General features: G+C 45.6%; 1 protein-coding gene and 1 long non-coding RNA gene across 3 annotated transcripts in view; one reads left to right on the forward strand and one right to left on the reverse strand.

The window, feature by feature from the left end:
- Positions 1-16,627, forward strand: part of JPT1 (Jupiter microtubule associated homolog 1) — a 19,035-nt gene continuing 2,408 nt past the window's right edge. The window contains exons 1-4 of one of the 2 annotated variants that reach the window (XR_014820350.1): positions 1-170; positions 9,812-9,954; positions 10,369-10,466; positions 11,699-16,465. Coding sequence is in view for 1 of the 2 variants with exons in the window: in NM_001048069.1 (NP_001041534.1) it covers positions 115-170; positions 9,812-9,954; positions 10,369-10,466; positions 11,699-11,717 (316 nt within the window). In the remaining variant the exon portion in view is untranslated. 2 annotated transcript variants of the gene reach the window in all.
- The window catches only part of LOC145303669 (uncharacterized), a 13,795-nt gene continuing 9,365 nt past the window's right edge, over positions 12,198-16,627 (reverse strand). The window contains exon 7 of the long non-coding RNA NR_201494.1: positions 12,198-12,465. This is a non-coding gene — a long non-coding RNA (uncharacterized LOC145303669). The remainder of the gene's footprint in view (positions 12,466-16,627) is intronic.

Genomic DNA, 16,627 nt, shown 5'->3' on the forward strand with positions numbered 1-16,627 from the left:
GGCGGAGGTTCCTGCAGCGGTTGCCGGCTTTGGGCTGGGGAGCTACCCTACGCTCCTCAGACCTGACCCTTTCGGCGTTCTGCTCTCTCGCTCGCTACCTCGCTCCTTGGCGCCATGACCACCACCACCACCTTCAAGGGCGTCGACCCCAACAGCAGGAATAGCTCCCGGTGAGGCGGCGGGGCTCATTGGGCTGGAGGGCCGCTGCCCAAGGGGGCCGGGCGGGTCTGGCGGCCGGTCGTTGGCTGTAACGTGCTCCAGGCGTTGCGCTCCTTCCCAGCTCGGCGGTGGGGCTCGGCTACCGGCGTCGCCTTTGTGCCTCCGGCGAGTCCAGCGCGCCGGCCCCGCCCGATTCCTGCTCCTCTCCCATTCATTCCTCCCCCGGAGCGAGGGGCTGTGAAGGGCTGGGGCCGCTCGCGCTCAGGGCGCGGAGGTTTTTTTTGCCAATACGAACGTGCCGAGAGGGTTCGCTTTTTCCTCTTTGCGGCGTGGCCTGCCTGGCCCCGGGGAGGTGGTCTTGGGCTCCGGGTGCCTGGGTAGCTCGCGGGGCACCTCGATCCGTGCCCATTGTCCCATTCCTGGCCACGCGCTCGTGACTCTGGCCCAGGGCAGGTGGCGGCCCTGCGCCCGGCGTGATGGTCAGATCCGCAGCCGCAGTGATCGGGTCTGTCGAGCTCCTACCCACTCGGGTCCGCATGGCATGTAGCATTTGTGTTCGGGCGGGGCCGGTCATCGCGACCGCCACCCCTATTCAGGACCCAGCCGTCAGCCCTCCGCGAAGTGCCTCTCCTTTGCTAACAAAGAAAAGACCCCTGCTCCTTCCCCTCGCGCGCCCACCTCTGAACGGGAGGGGGAGCGAGTCGCTCCGAGTGGGTTTTCTGCGCTCAAACCTTCGGACCTCGGTCTTTGCATCCCACCTCTTTGCCTTCCCCGTTTGACGTTTGCCAAATGAGTTCATCTCTGGCCCTGGTTTGCTTGCAGGAAGAGGTTTTCTGTTCTTGGGCGGGGCCGGAGACATCCATTGTCTCTTCCGTACTATCTCCACCTGCGTATCCGGGGCCTTTCTGGTCACTCTTGCCACTGCATTTGTCGAAGAGGGCCCTGGGCACGGTGTTTGAACTGGGACCCTTTTCCAAGCCCTTGCCTAACTTGGCGGAAGGGTTTGGATGCGGTGGGGAATGTCCACATTGTCTTGGCTAATTGCATGCACGCTGTTTTTTAAGGTGGGATAAAGGCATCTCTGGGATCCTGCTCAAGGCATGGAGGAAGCTTAGATTCCACTTTTTCTGAGCATCTCTTTATTGATCATGACTCGCAGTCATGTGTGGCCAGCTTTGGGGTCCTGGGCAGGTGGCACAAAGGGAGCCATTTTGTGGGGCTAAGAAGACAGCCGTGAAATAGCAGTGTCTCCCAGGAGTTGGACAGCTTGGGGACAAAAAGCAGGCTCTGCAGTGAGTCTTAGGAAGGAGAGTTAGAAATGACATCCCTTTTCAACTCATTCCTTTCAAAATGCAGAAAAGAATGGGACAGATTTAAAAAACTCAATTAGTGGGTTACTGGGAGGAAGGGGAACTTGAGCAGGATAGACCTACGAAAATACTGGTCACTCCCTCTTCTGTTGTCATCCTTCCAATGAGATCATTTTTTTTTTTTTTTTTTTGAGGACACTGGAACACATTGAATCTTGGGTTTTTTTTTTCATTTTGTGCCAAGAGGTCAACTCTATGCTGGTCAGACTAGCGATTGGAATGTGAAAATTTACACATTATATTAAAAAAAACCTTGAGTTTTTTTAATCCTTTGGGATTGTGTACAGTTTAGTGTTTCACAAAGAATTTAACCAGGTCGAATGAATTCTCATACAAATTTTTTTGATCTGTGTTTTTGACGTGTAAGACTGAAATGGTTTTTGGTTCTGCAAAAAAAATGTTTCAAGTTGCCTTTTGTCATCAATTTCCTCCAGTATTGTGATCTCAAGACTGTGGCATTGTCCTTTTATTTACTTCCTACCTTTCCTTGTATAATCTCACCTCATTCTGCTAAACTTCTTTTCCTCAGTAACATTTTCCTGGCTCCAAAAACCCTTATAAATTTAGTCTGGTAGGGAATGATCTGCAAAGATCATATGGGAGCTCTAGGATTTAAAGAGAGAAGAGAAGAAGAGTAATATTTTGAAAATTGCTCTCCTCGGTACCTAGACATATTTTTGTGGCGTCTCAGATAATGTAATCCTGATTTAGTTGTCATACGTATGGTCCAGAAAAAAAATAGCAGAATCTTAAAAAATAAAATTGAAATAATTTCTGTCTTAGGATCCAAGTCCTTTGTTTGGGGATGTCTCGCTGTTACAAATGGGCTCTAAAACACTGACGTCATCCGAGTAGGTAGTACCTGCTATTGCGGGAGGAACACAGACCTTTAAAAAGTTGTCAGAGCTTCTGGTCAGAGCTTCGACTTTCTTTTATGCTGGTGACTGGGTTCTAGTGTCTTTTCTTTTTTTAAGGCCAAAAAATATTTCCTGGCTCTTGAGGGTTCTCAAGATTTCCAGCTGACTAAAATAATTCATGAGAGTTTAATTATCATAGTAAGGAAAATCATTCAGTCTCTAGGGAATGAGGGAATGACAGTGAAGCCAGTTACTTTTGATTATAATATTTCAAATATCTGTTGATTTGAGGCATTAAATGCTAAAAACCCAGTGGCTTCCAACTTTAACATGAAAGCCTATTAAGTATTTATAAGGTACCTTTAATTAGGAGTTAAGCAATTTAATTAGCAAACCTAAAATTATCTTTATAAGGGGTATGCCTGAACACATTTTTTTTTTTTTTTAATTGGCTGTGCCCGCAGCATGTGGAAGTTGCCCGGTCAGGGATCAAACCTGCGCCATAGCAGTGACAGCATTGGATCCTTAACCCTCTGAGCTACTGGGAAACACCCTAACACTTTTATCTTAATTCATATAATAAATTTAATCTGAGTGGATATTTAAAACCTGAGACTTACAAACAGTGGGGGTTTTAAATGTTTTACGTTATAAAAGCATCCACAGTGGGGCTTCTCCCTTACAGGGAAAATAATGAAATTTTAATCTAGTGTAAATTAAGTATTGAATTTTACTATGAATAGACATGAATTATTAGGTTTAGGGGAGGATGAGAACCTGTATAAGAAATATATTCAGGGAGTTCCTGTCGTGGCTCAGTGGAAACGAATCTGACTAGTATCCATGAGGACGCAGGTTCGATCTCTGGCCTTGCTCAGTAGGTTAAGGATCACGTTGCCATGAGCTGTGGTGTAGGTTGAAGACGTGGCTCGGTTCCCGAGTTGCTGTAGATGTGGTGTAAATGTTCTTCAGCGCTGATTCAGCACCTAGCCTGGGAACCTCCATATGCTGTTAGTGTGACCCTAAAATGCAAAAAAAAAAACAAACCAGAAAGAAATATATTCAGGAGTTCCCATCATGGCTCAGAGGTAACGAACCCCACTAGTATCCATAAGGACTTACGTTTGATCTCTGGCCTTGCTCTGTGGGTTAAGGATCAGGTTGCCATAAGCTGTGGTCTCAGGCGTGGCTCGGATCTGGCATTGCTGTGGTTGTGGTGTGGACTGGCAGCTGCAGCTCCGATTGGACCTCTAGCCTGGGAATTTCCATAACAAGAAAAAAAAAAAAAAAGAAGAAGAAATATATTCAGTCTAAGACTAAAAAGTAAGAAGAGTAATCAAAGCACCAACCACATAATAGCTTAAAGAGAAAAATGGCATTGAGTGGTTTTCCTGTTTCAGCACTTATGTGCCTGCCAGGGACTGGAGGATTTGGGTTTTGGCCCCATTTCTGTCACTTAACTCATGTTGAGCAGTTTTTTTAGAGCTTCTCACGGCCTGACTTTGTTCTCCTGAAAAATAAGGCTGTTGAACTAGACAGAACAGAGCCCAGCATACTATCTATCGCCCAAGAACCAAGCCCAGCTGGCACCTGATTTTCACATTTAGTTGTTTTTTTTTAAAATGTATTTTTTAAGAAAAGTAGGGTTGATTTACAATGTTTCTTCAATGTCTGTTCTACAGCAGAGTGACCCAGAACACACAGTTCCCCGTGTTGCACAGTAGGACCCCATTGCACATCCATTCCAAGGGTAACAGTTTGCCTCCATCAACCCCAAACTCCCCGTCCGTCCCACTCCCTCCCACCTCATCTCTAGGTTTTTTACATTTCTAAATGGTCAGAAGAAGAAAGAAGAATCTTTTTCATGACACAAAAATAAGATTTTAGTGTCCATAAATAAAGTTTTATTGGAACACAGCTACACTCATTCATTTTCATGTTGTCTTTGCACTAGTGGCTGCCTTTGCACTAGGTGACAGAGCTGAATAGTTGCAAAAATGACCCACGAGCCAAAAATACTTCCTCCTTGGCTTTTACAGGAAGAGCTGGTGACCAGGAGAGGGTGTCTAACATGCTTTCCTCTAAATGTCCTACGTTTTAGTTGTTCAAGATCCAGGAGGGCTTCATGGAAGAGGCGGAGGTTTAAGAAATGGGCTGGAGTTTGACATAGCCACCGAGGAAAGGGTGGAGAGTCCTCTGGGCAGGAGGAAATATGGGGGTAAATACTCTGAGGGTGGAGATAAGCCAGAACAGTTCCTGGAACAGTGAATGAAGTTGCCTGACTAGGTTGGAGAAGATGCTAAAAACTGGATACAGCTGAGAAGCGAAGTTTGTCTGATTTCCTTCAGTTCTGCTGCTTATTTTGCTTAGGCTTAACCAAGCCTTTCGTCTGCAAGTATCCTTGTACATATATATCTGATTTTCTACTTAGGATAAGTTCTAGAAGCAGAAAGGTTGGTTCATATAAGATGCAAACATGGGAGTTCCCATCGTGGCACAGTGGTTAATGAATCCGACTAGGAACCATGAGGTTTCGGGTTTGATCCCTGGCCTTGCTCAGTGGGTTGAGGATCCGGCGTTGCCGTGAGCTGTGGTGTAGGTTACAGACGCGGCTCAGATCCCGCGTTGCTGTGGCTCTGGCATAGGCCAGTGAGTGGCTAGAGCTCCGATTCAACCCCTAGCCTGGGAACCTCCATATGCCTAGGGAGCGGCTCTAGAAAAGGCAAAAAGACAAAAAAAAAAAAAAAAAAAAAAAAAAGATGCAAACATGAAGACTTGATATATTTCATCAAAAGGTTCTTTAGAAAGTTTGTGCAAATTTATATTCCCACACTTTAATTCATAGTAGAAACTGGCATTTTTTTCATCTTTACTAGTCTAATAGGCAAAAAAAAAAAAAATCCTTTTGCTTCAAACTTCATTTATTTGCTAATTTGAATTTTTAATGTGGAGAGACTATCCATAGTTTTAAATTGTCCATTAGTACCTTTTGTCTATTTTTCTCTTGTGATTCTTTTGATAATTTTTTTATTTTGGTCACACCCATGGCATGTGGAAGTTCCCAGGCCAAGGACTGAGCCCTAGCCACAGCAGCAACCTGGGTCGCTGCAGTGACAACACCAGATCCTTAACCTGCTGTGCCACAAGGGAACTCCTCTTTTGTTTTTAAAAGCATTTGTATTATCCTTTGTCAAAATGTGTGTTTTTGTCAGTTTTAATCTGTCCATTTTTCATGGTTTCTGGCTTTCATCTTGTACTCAGAAGGAAAGCCCTTTTCTTTAAGACTAAGACTATATTCGTACATGTTTTCTTACAGTATTTTGAAATATTTGATCTACCTAGTCTTTAGATTGAAAAAAAAAATTATTGGAGTGTAGTTGGTTTACAGTGTTGTATTAGGGAGTTCCCATGTTGGCACAGCAGAAGCAATCCGACTAGTAACCAAGTGGTTGCATTTTCGACCTCTGGCCTTGATCAGTGGGTTAAGGATCTGGCGTTGCCGTGAGCTGTGGTGTAGGTCGCAGACATGGTTTGGATCCTGCGTGGCTGTGGCTGTGGCTCATGTCAGCGGCTGCAGCTCTGATTCGACCCCTAGCCTGGGAACCTCTTATGCCACAGGTGCAGCCTTAAAAACCAAAAAAAAAAAAAAGTTGTATTAGTTTCAGGTTTTAAATTTAAGTATTTGGCCTAGCTGGAACTTATTTTGGTAAATGAGTTGGGAATATATGTTTTGTTTAATCAAAATGACTAGCCAGTTAAACCATGCAGTTCTGAACTGAATAAAATACTCCAATGGTGGAGTTCCCTTTGTGGCTCAGCGGAAACAAATCCAACTAGGAACCATGAGGTTGAGGGTTCGATCCCTGGCCTCGCTCAGTGGGTTAAGGATCCAGCCCTAAAAAGCAACAAAACAAAACAAAAAACTCCAATGGTAGTCTTTCTGAGAGCGAACTCTATCTTGACAAAATCCTGAGGAGAAAACCCCCATTGTATAATAGAGTTGGTAACAGAATCTCAGTAATCGATAAAACATATTTATAAATAAATGAGTAGGTTTGATGGAGCTCCTGTTGTGGCTCAGCTGGTTGAGAACCTAACATAGTGTCCATGAGGATGCAGGTTTGATCCCTGGCCTTGCTCAGTGGGTTAAGGATCCGCCGTTGCCATGGGCTGTGGTGTAGGTTGCAGACTCAGCTCAGATCCCGAGTGGCTGTAGCTGTGGTGTAGCCTGGCAGCTACAGCTCCAATTTGACCCCTAGCTTGGGAACCTCCATATGCCATGGGTGTGGCTCTAAAAAGACCCCCCAAAAACAATCTGTGGTGTAGGTCGGAGACTTGACTCGGATCTTGAGTTGCTGTGGCTGTGGTGTTAGGCCTTAGCTGCAGCTCTGATCCGGAAACTTCCATATGCCCCTTAAAAAAAGGGAAAGGAAAAAAAGTAGGTTTGAACAACTCAATTAACAGCCTTCATCTGATAGACATATAGAGCATTGGCAAATACACATTCTTTTCAAGTACATTTTCAAGGAGTTTTACAAAATTGACCACATAAAGCACATCTTATCAAATATCAAAGGAACAATGTCATACAGACTTTGTTGTCTCTGTTATAATGAAAACCTGGAAATCAGTGAAATAGAAACACCTTAAGTTCGGAAAATTACAAACTTTTAAGTTATTTATGGGTCAAAGAAGAAAATAATGGAAATAAAATATTTAGAATGGAAATATGGTGAAATATCAAAATGGGAAGGCCTCTGGAGGGGTTCTCTGAAGAGAATTTATACCCGAAGTGTTTAATTTTTCCTAATATAAGGATCTGAGTTTACAAATGACAACCACATTTATTTGGAAACTTGAAATGGACACCTTCCTGGAAAAATGTTTCTTACTCAAAATGATTTAAGAAATCCTTTAAGAAGAACAGACCGGTCCCATCACCGATGAAGGAAGTGAATCTGTAGTTGGAAAATCTTCCCATGAAACCATCTCCATTTTCTGTGTTTTGAGTGGTGTTGGGACAGATTAAATTGAGCTTTTCCAAGGAGGGGAGAGGTTGGTTGACCTGTGGTGGGAAGACTGGAAACGCGAGAGTGCTCTATTTCCCTGGAAAAAAGCCATAGATGGGGAGTCCCCGTCGTGGCTCGGTGGTTATGAACCCAACTAGTGTGCATGAGGACATGGGTTCGATCCCTGGCCTCGATCAGTGGGGTAAGGATCCAGCGTTGCCGTGAGCTCCAGTGTAGGTCGTAGACAAGGCTCGGATCTGGCGTTGCTGCGGCTGTGGCGTAGGCCGAAAGCCTCAGCTCCAATTCGACCCCTGGCCTGGGAAATTCTATATGCCTCAGGTGCGCCCCCCCCCCCCAAAAAAAAGGAAAAAAAGCTATAGATGGTGCCTGAAGCTGCATGGGTATAGCGCGTGCTGCGGAGTCCTGCACTTCATTTCTTGTGGCCTCCTCCCCGGCCAGTCGCTCATGATCGTCACCGAGCATGATGAGACAGCTGCATAAAAGGCTTGTGAGAGATGTGGAGACAGGAGAGACACCAGCAGCCTTCCCTGGACTTCTGAATTGATCAAGTTAACTTTCTATGTATATTCTTCCTTATGTATGTATGTATGTCTTTTGGGGGCTGCACCCTGGCATATGGAAGTTCCTAGGCTGGGGGTTGAATTGGAGCTGCAGCTGCTGGCCTGCACCACAGCCACAGCAATGCCAGATCCAAGTCACGTCTGCAACCTATGCCGCAGTTTGCGGCTGCACCGGACTCTTAACCCACTGATTGAGGCCAGAGATTGAACCCACATCCTCATGGATACTAGTTGGGTTCTTGACTGCTGAGCCACAATGGGATCTCTGTATTCTTCCATTTTTATTTTTTCGCTTTTTTAGGGCCACCCCTGTGGCATATGGAAGTTCCCAGGCTAGGGGTACCATTGGAGCTATAGCTACTGGCCTGTGCCACAGTCACGGCAATGTCAGATCTGAGCCACGTCTGTGACCTACTCCTCAGCTCATAGCAATGCCAGATCCTTAACCCACTGAGTGAGGCCAGGGATTGAACCTGTGTCTTTATGGATAATAGTCAGGTTCGTTACCACTGAGCCACCATGGGGACTCCCATATTCTTCTGTTTTTAAAATTTCGTTGAAAATTGGAGTTCTCTCGTGGCACAGTGGGTTAAGGATTGGCATCACTACAGTGGCTTGGGTTACTACTGTGGCGCAGGTTCAGTCCCTGGCCCAGGAACTTATACATGCTCAGAGCACAGCCAAGGAAAATTATTTTTCTTTGAAAATAAAAATGTATATCCCTTCATGGTGCAGCAGAAACGAATCTGACTAGGAACCATGAGGTTGAGTGCAGCCCTAAAAATGCCAAAGACAAAATAAATAAATGGGGGTTCTCTTTGTGCCTCAGCGGTTAACGAACCCAAGATCCATGAGGATGCAGGTTTGATCCCTGGCCTCACTCAGTTGGTTAGGGATCTGGCGTTGCCATGAGCTGTGGTGTAGGTTGCAGACGTGGCTCCGATCTGGTGTTGCTGTGGCTGTGGTGTAGGTCAGCAGCTACAGCTCTGATTTGACCCCTAGCCTGGGAACCTCCATATGCAGTGGTTGTAACCCTAGTGCGACCCTAAAAAGCAAAAGCAAAAAAAAAAAAGATCCAATTCTTAGTTATTTACTTTTGGCTGTGGCATGTGGGTGTTCCTGGGCCAGGAATTGAACCTGCAGCACAGAGTGACCAGAGACTAGTTACAACATTGGATCCTTAACCCACTGAGCCATAAGGGAATCCTGGAACCACTTTTTTTTTTTTTTTTTTTTGCTTTTTAGGGCCACACCCGTGGCATATGGAGGTTCCAGGCTAGGAGTCGTATGGGAGCTGTAGCTGCCGGCCTACACCACAGCCACAGCAACACAGGATCTGAGCCACATCTGCGACCTACACCACAACTCATGGCAAGGCCAGATCCTTAAGCCACTGAGTAAAGCCAGGGATCGAACCTGCGTCCTCATGGATGCTAGTCAGATTCGTTAACTGCTGAGCCACAACGGGAACTTCCCGAACCACTTTTTAAATAAATAACAAGACGTGCTTCTAAACTTCGTAGATGTGTCCAGCTGAGCCCGGTAGACAAATTCCACTAGCCTTTGCCATTTCCTCGGAGGGGATGCCAGCAGCCTGTTACTGGTGTGATATACAGCCTCGCCACAGATGGAAACCAGCATTTCATGTCTTCACACCCAGCGCTGAATCTATACCATGACAGACTCAATTGCTAGTTTTCCCACTCCCAGCTCTCTTTCGGAGGGGGGCAGGTGGACTGAACGGGCGAGGGAATGAAACGAAAGGTGTTTGAAAACATTTATGCCAAGAAATGTTTTGACAGGATCTGAAATTGATGTCTTGCCATCATTCCTAGGGTTTTGCGGCCTCCAGGTGGCGGATCCAATTTTTCATTAGGTTTTGATGAACCAACAGAACAACCTGTGAGGAGGAACAAAATGGCCTCTAGCATCTTCGGGACACCTGAGGACAATCCCCCTTCCTGGGCCAAGTCGGCAGGTACTGCTTGTGTCTGATCACTGGTCAAAGGGATGGACCCAGCAGAGCAACCCGACAGCTGCTTTTGTTCTGATGAGCAAAATCTAGCTTAATGACGAGAAAAATGACCACTAAAGCTTGTCACTGACGAGATAAATGACCATTAAAGCTTGTCACTGACGAGATAAATGACCATTAAAGCTTGTCACTGCTGGGAAGGCCGGGACTAAGGAATGGGACATTCTGGGAGTGTGTGTGATGGGACAGAATAAGGACTGCCATCAGGTCGGGCTATTTAGCCCCACTCTCGAATTTTTAAGCCATCACTTTACCTCCCTAACACTGCTCATTTTGTAATATGAGACTAACTTATTAAATAGTGTTTTGCTGCAAGTCTTTCCATTATATTCGTCAAGAAAGTCTGTTCTGATTCAGGTGCCAAGTCTAGCGGTGGCAGGGAAGATTCTGAGTCATCTGGACCCCAGAGAAGGAACTCTTCTGAAGCAAACTCTGGAGACTTCTTAGAGCTGAAGGTCAGTGTCACGGTTTTGATCACATGTCTCTCCTGCTATTAGGATTAGTCTCTGTCCTCGAGTATTGATTTTTGAAACTGGATCACACCCACTTCCTATGTATCTCATACATAACACGTCTGAGCTCAAGGACTGTTTTAGTTGTTGGCAAATGTTGCCCAGCTGTTTTGAGCTGAACTCCAGGCGGCTGCAGCACAGGTGTTACCATTGCTTGTCTGCAGGTGGCAGTGGCCCCTGAGTCCCAGATGTGTCTGGAAAGCCTGGCAGAGTGTCCTCCTGAGTAGGGATCTCAGGGCACGTGAAGGCGTCAGTCCTGAGTGAGGAGGCTTGTGGAAGGGCTTTGGAATTGATGGAGGCCCTTCAACAGCTCGGTTTGAAGAAAGGAGGTGGGGGTGAAAGTACAGGTGTTCCAGTTTCCCTTCTGATGGTCAAAGATCCTCTGAAGTGCTCATTGATATCAGGTCATCAGCATAAATGTCAAGGTTTTTGGTGTATTTGGAATGTTACTGGCACTGGGGCAATTTATCCAGCAGCATTTTTGCGTAGCATTGTCCCAAGTGAAATAAAGGTTGCTTATTGTAATGGCAGCCTGGCCCTGAACCTCACTGCATCAAAATGGAATTTCAGGATATCCCACTGTGGCTCACTGGGTTAAGAATCCAACTGCAGGGAGTTCCCATTGTGGTTCAGTGGTTAAGGAACCTGACTAATAATGAGGACACGGGTTCGAGCCCTGGCCTCCATTAGTGGGTTAAGGGTCCGGTGTTGCCGTGAGCTGTGGTGTAGATCACAGAAGTGGCTTGGAGCCTGCATTGCTGTGGCTGTGGTGTAGGCTGGCAGCTGCAGCTCCAGTTTGACCCCTAGCCTGAGAACCTCCATGTGCTGCAGGTGAGATCCAAAAAGACAGAAAATGACAAAAAAAAAAAAAAAAAAAAAAAAAATCAACTGCAGTGGCTTGGGTTGCTGCAGAGGTACAGGTTCAATCCCCAGCCCAGCACAGTGAGTTAAGGATCTGGCGTTGCCGCAGCTGTGGTGTAGGTCACAGCTGCAGCTCAGATTGAATCCCTGGCCCAGGAACTTCCATATGCTGTGGATGTGGCTGGTGGGGGGCGGGACACACACAGTTTCACCTTTGGCTTCAAATAGACAGTAGTGTGTCTGAACTATGACTCGTTTATTTGTGTGTTGCAAAATTAAAACCTGAAGTAAATTGAATTTTTTTTCCCCCCCAGGGAGAAGGTGACATTCACGGTAAGTACTTTTGAAAGTGTTACAGTTTCTGGTCTGTAAATGGTTTTAGAATAGATTGGAACTTCAATTCAAATCATGTCTTGAGGAAAGAGACTGAGGAGTGAACCTGGCTTTGCCCCAAGTGCCAGCAGCCTCTGGGTGGAGAGGAAGGGGAAAGGGTCTGGAAAGCTCGTGGGTATGGCCACCCTTGGCATCGGCCTGCAGCGAGGGCAATGCTAGAAACACGCTCACAAGGAAAGCCACCAGGGAATCCTTGAAGGGCATAGGCGGTTGGTCAGGTTGGTATTTGTTATGCTCATCGATAAGGTTTTAGTAAAAGTCTCTGGCATTTCAGGCTCAGCCCACAGCATGTAATTTACAATGCGCGTTTCATTTTATACCCGAGGTGCTTAGTCAGCGCCACACCGGTATCCCTGTGACGTCGCGAGTGCCCTCTGTGGGCAGGTGTGCATTTTCAGTGAGCACCCGTATCGCCACGTATGTGTGCAAATGAGCCGCAACCATTTATTTATTTTAAATCTCAGACACTTCTTTAACAAGTGCTAGAGAATTGCTGTGGGTGCGACGAGAGGTCTGTGTTTGTCCGCCAGCAGCAGTCAGGGCAAGACGGACGCAGTGAAGCAGTGTCCGGGGCTCTGGTCCAGGAGGACGAGGCTGCTTCCTCAGGACGTTTTTCTGCCATTACCATTTGTGAGTCATTCTTCCAGGGAGGCAGAATGTTTAATAACCATTCCTGTCCTCTTGGCATCTGTTGATGGACATGGTGGGAGGAAAATCCGTGGACCTTCCGTGAACGTCGCCTGGGCTTTCTGCCCACGGACAGGTTATATTCTCATGGAGGAAGGTGTATTAGTTATTGTTCCTGCACCGTTTGTCCCATTTTATTTTTTGTGTTTTTAGGTCCACATCTATGGCATGTGGAAGTCCCCAGGCTAGGGGTTGAATTGGAGCTACAGCTGCTGGCCTACATCACAGCCACAGCAACATAGGATCCGAGCCGTGTCTGTGACCTACACCGCAGCTCACGGCAATGCCGGATCCTTAACCCACCGAGCGAGGCCGGGGGTTCTCACGGACCCTGTGTTCTTAACTTGCTGAGCCACAGTGGGTACTCCTGTCCCATTTTGAAAGACTGTTCTGGGAGTTCCTGCTGTGTCTTTTAAGGGGGTCGGAGGCTTCTCTGGAGTTCTGGAACACACGTTCAGTCCCCGGCCTGGCACAGTGGGTTAAGGACCTGGCATTGCCACTGAGGCATAGGTTGCAACTGTGACTTGGATCTGATCCCTGGCCTGGAATGCCGTATATTGAGGGGCAGCCAAAAAAGGGGAAATAAAAAAGACTGTTCTGGAGGTTTTAAAAAAAAGTCTAGGCTTTTTGATTCCACTGCTTTTTGCATTCTGAAATATTTCCACCATCAGACCTTTTTTAGCAAGAATCAGCTAATCATTATGCACTAATTTTGGCCAATGGATATAATTAGAAATTGGGGGACACTGAGAAGTGTGAAAGCCCTGAAGTTATGAACAGACGTGTCATTTGTCCTAATGGTTAGTCCTGTCTCCCAGCCCCAGCTCAGGGTGTTATAGATTCTTCAGGTGAACTAGAAGGTGACTGATACTAAAGTCCTTTTTTAAAAGATCATCAGTTTTGCCACCTGATTATTCTGTGGTCCTGACTGCTGCTGTTAGTTGATCTGTCATGAAATGACAGGGGGAATAAGCGTTCAGGACTCATCTGCTGAGTGAACGTCAACTCCAGTTCTGTGGCCAACTTCACTGTAAAGCCAAGCTGCTCTGCTCAGTTGAAGTAAAACAGATTTGGGGAGCTTCTGCCGTGGCGCAGTGGGTTAAGAACCCAGCTGCAGTGGCTTGGGTCACTTTGGAGGCATGGGTCTGACTTCCAGCCTTGCACCATGTTTTGAAGGATCTGACATTGTCATTGCTGTGGTAGGTTGCAGTTGTGGCTGGGATTCAGCCACTGGCCTGGGAATTTCCATGTGCTGAGTGTGGCTGAAAAAGAAAAAAAGAAGAAGAGATGGTTTGGATATATTGCCTTCATCTTTGGGGTAGTTAAGCAGGGGTGGCTACAGGGAGGACTTTGGAAATCTTTCAGAAGGAAGAAGGTCCAGGAAGTTCAGGCACAAGTCGTTGCCTCCCTTTGGGCAGCTTCCAAGGTCTGCTCTGGTTTCTAGAGGCTCTGCTTCTCTGACCCTGATGACAAGTCATTTTTTCTTTTCTGACATTGGTGTCTGTTAGGTTGCGTTATTGATGTGCCAAAGACAGATAAGTCAGGAATATGTAGAATGTATGTTATGGTGGATGTGTCTTTGTTTAAGCCCCACTTTTTTTTTTTTGATGATGCAGTCACTGCTATTTTTATGCATCTTTTTAGGGCCACACTCATGGCATATGGAGATTCCCAGGCTGCTGGCCTACACCACAGCTCATGGATCCTTAACCCACTGAGCAATGCCAGGGATCGAACCTGCAGCCTCATGGTTCCTCATGGTCAGATTTGTTTCCGCTGAGCCACAACAAGAACTCCAAGCCCCACTTTTTAATTATTCACTTGACAAACGCTTTCTCAAGTCCTAGAGAAGTTTCTACCCTTACTCTCAATTCCTGTACTTATTTCAGACTAATGAGATGATGTATGAGAGAAAGCTCCATTTCTCTGGCTGGAGTGTTTCTGACGGGACAAGGGAGCGTTTAAGTCAAGGCCTGCTGTCTAGTCTCCACGTGTGCCTTTTTCCCACCCCCTTTTCTTTTTTGGTGTGTTATCTAGTTGTGAAAGACAAAACAGTTCTGTTAATAATGAGAGACAAATGCAAGACTGGTGAAAATGAGCTTATTTATGTAAAAATTGTTTTATGGAAATAAACTGCCACGTTAGAGCCACAAGGTAATTTTGGGTCCTTTAGAAGGACTCATTAGCTACTCAGTCCAGACTGGAGAGGTCAGTTAGACCCTGTGCCGTGGGGGCTGCGTCCTCGCAGCAGGAATGAAACAGCTTGAGTTGATATACTGGTTCCGGCTGAGTTCATGGTCTGTATTCGTCTATCTTGGGTTGCTTTAAAATGTGGGTTCTTGGGTTTTGTTTGTATTTGCAGTAAATTGGACATACTTCCCTAGGTTTTTTAAGGACTTGGGTATCTAATGTTGATGCATTCGATCCTGTTTCTTATGTAACAGGAAGCTGAGAGGCTACCCTTTCTCTCCAAGCTTTGCTTCGTAACCTTGAGTGCTGTCATTTTGGAAAACTGCACACTAGGTTTTTACTTGCAGCTGCTCAGTACCAGGACATTACATGCCTTAGACGGCAGTACTTTCAGAGTTCTCTTGTGGCGCAGTGGGTTAAGGATCTGGTGTTGTCACTATACCAGCTTCGGTTGCTGTTGTGGCATGCGGCATGGGTTTGACCCCGGGAGGAAGAGCCTGTGTATGCCACCAATGGCCCCCCCAAAAAAAGTCAGTTCTATCAAATGTTCCAAAAATTCATAAAATGAAATGTTAAAAGCAGCAGTAAGCACAGTAGAAAACTGACGGAACACTGTAAATCAGCTATAATAGAAAAACTAAAAATCCTTAAAAAAAGGCGGGGGGCAATAGCGTAGTTCTGAGATCTGTGTTTCTGATCTAAGACTTCCCCCTTGGACTTCTCCGTTTGGGTTGGCTAAATCAAAACTTGCTGCAAGTGGTTTTAGGAATGTAGACTTCTAAGGTTTAGTCTTTGAGGAACTTTAAGAAAAGTACATGTTTTCGAAATGAGTACGTTAAGTCAGTGTCCAGTGTAGTCTGTACAAAGCTCGTATATACCACATGTCACAACCAGTATCTCTGCTTTGCTACTTCCTGGGTTTGGGGGCTTCTAAATTAGAGAAGGGCATAAATGTCTTTAAACCTTAAGGTAGTTTTCCTTCCAAGTCTTATAAATTAGTATTTCATTTTTTGTACTAAAAATGCCTGTGTGTGTGTTGGGAGGGTGGGGTTAGTCTAAGGCAGGTGTTAGAATATGCAGCTAAATTTACATGGATGATTTAACAATAAAATGAGACCTGGCATTTTTTTTTAAATTAAGTCTAACATGCCTTGGAGTTCCCGTTGTGGCACAGCGGAAACGAATACAACTAGGAACCGTGAGGTTGTGGGTTTGCTCCGTGGCCTCGCTCAGTGGGTTAAGGATCCGGAGTTGCTGTGAGCAGTGGTGTAGGCTGGCAGCTACAGCTCCAATTAGACCCCAAGCCTGGGAAACTCCATATTTAGCGGGGGCAGCCATATATTTAAAAAAAAAAAAAAAAGTATATCCTGCCTTAAGCTATTAAGCTCTTCAAAGAAATTACTTTTCACAGAAAATCCAGTTTTTTTTTTGTTTTGTTTTTGTTTTTTTGTACTAAGTCACTCTTGACTTTGAATCAATGGAAACTACCTGGTTAAGACTCTATGCTTGTTGGGAATTTCACAAATCAGTCCATGAATCAATCAAGCAATATTTAGGATATTGGATAAGATAATAATATACTAATTAAGGTTTTAATGTGGAAAGTGCCAAGTTAATATAATGGAAGTGAGAGGATTAAGCTGTCATTACAAATCAGTAGGGAAAGGTAGATTCCTCAATAAATGCCTGTGTAGAGAGTTCCCATCGTGGCTCGGTGGTTAACCAACCAGAGTAGTGTCCATAAAGCGTTGCCATGAGCTATGGTGTAGGTCGCAGATGCGGCTTGGATCTGGAGTGGCTGTGGCTGTGGTGTAGGCTGACGGGTACAGCTCCGATTGGACCCCTAGCCTGGGAACCTCCATATGCCGTGGGTGTGGCCCTAAAAAGACAATAAGTAAACAAACAAATAGACAAATAAACAAACGTAGAACTGCTTATCTGCACAGTTTAACAAACAAATCAACCTCACCCTG

Source organism: Sus scrofa, chromosome 12, assembly GCF_054392235.1.
Source record: "Sus scrofa isolate SSC_HxYL_T2T_F1_AM1 chromosome 12, Sscrofa_HxYL_maternal_Yorkshire_Landrace_v2.0, whole genome shotgun sequence".
Taxonomy (NCBI): domain Eukaryota; kingdom Metazoa; phylum Chordata; class Mammalia; order Artiodactyla; family Suidae; genus Sus; species Sus scrofa.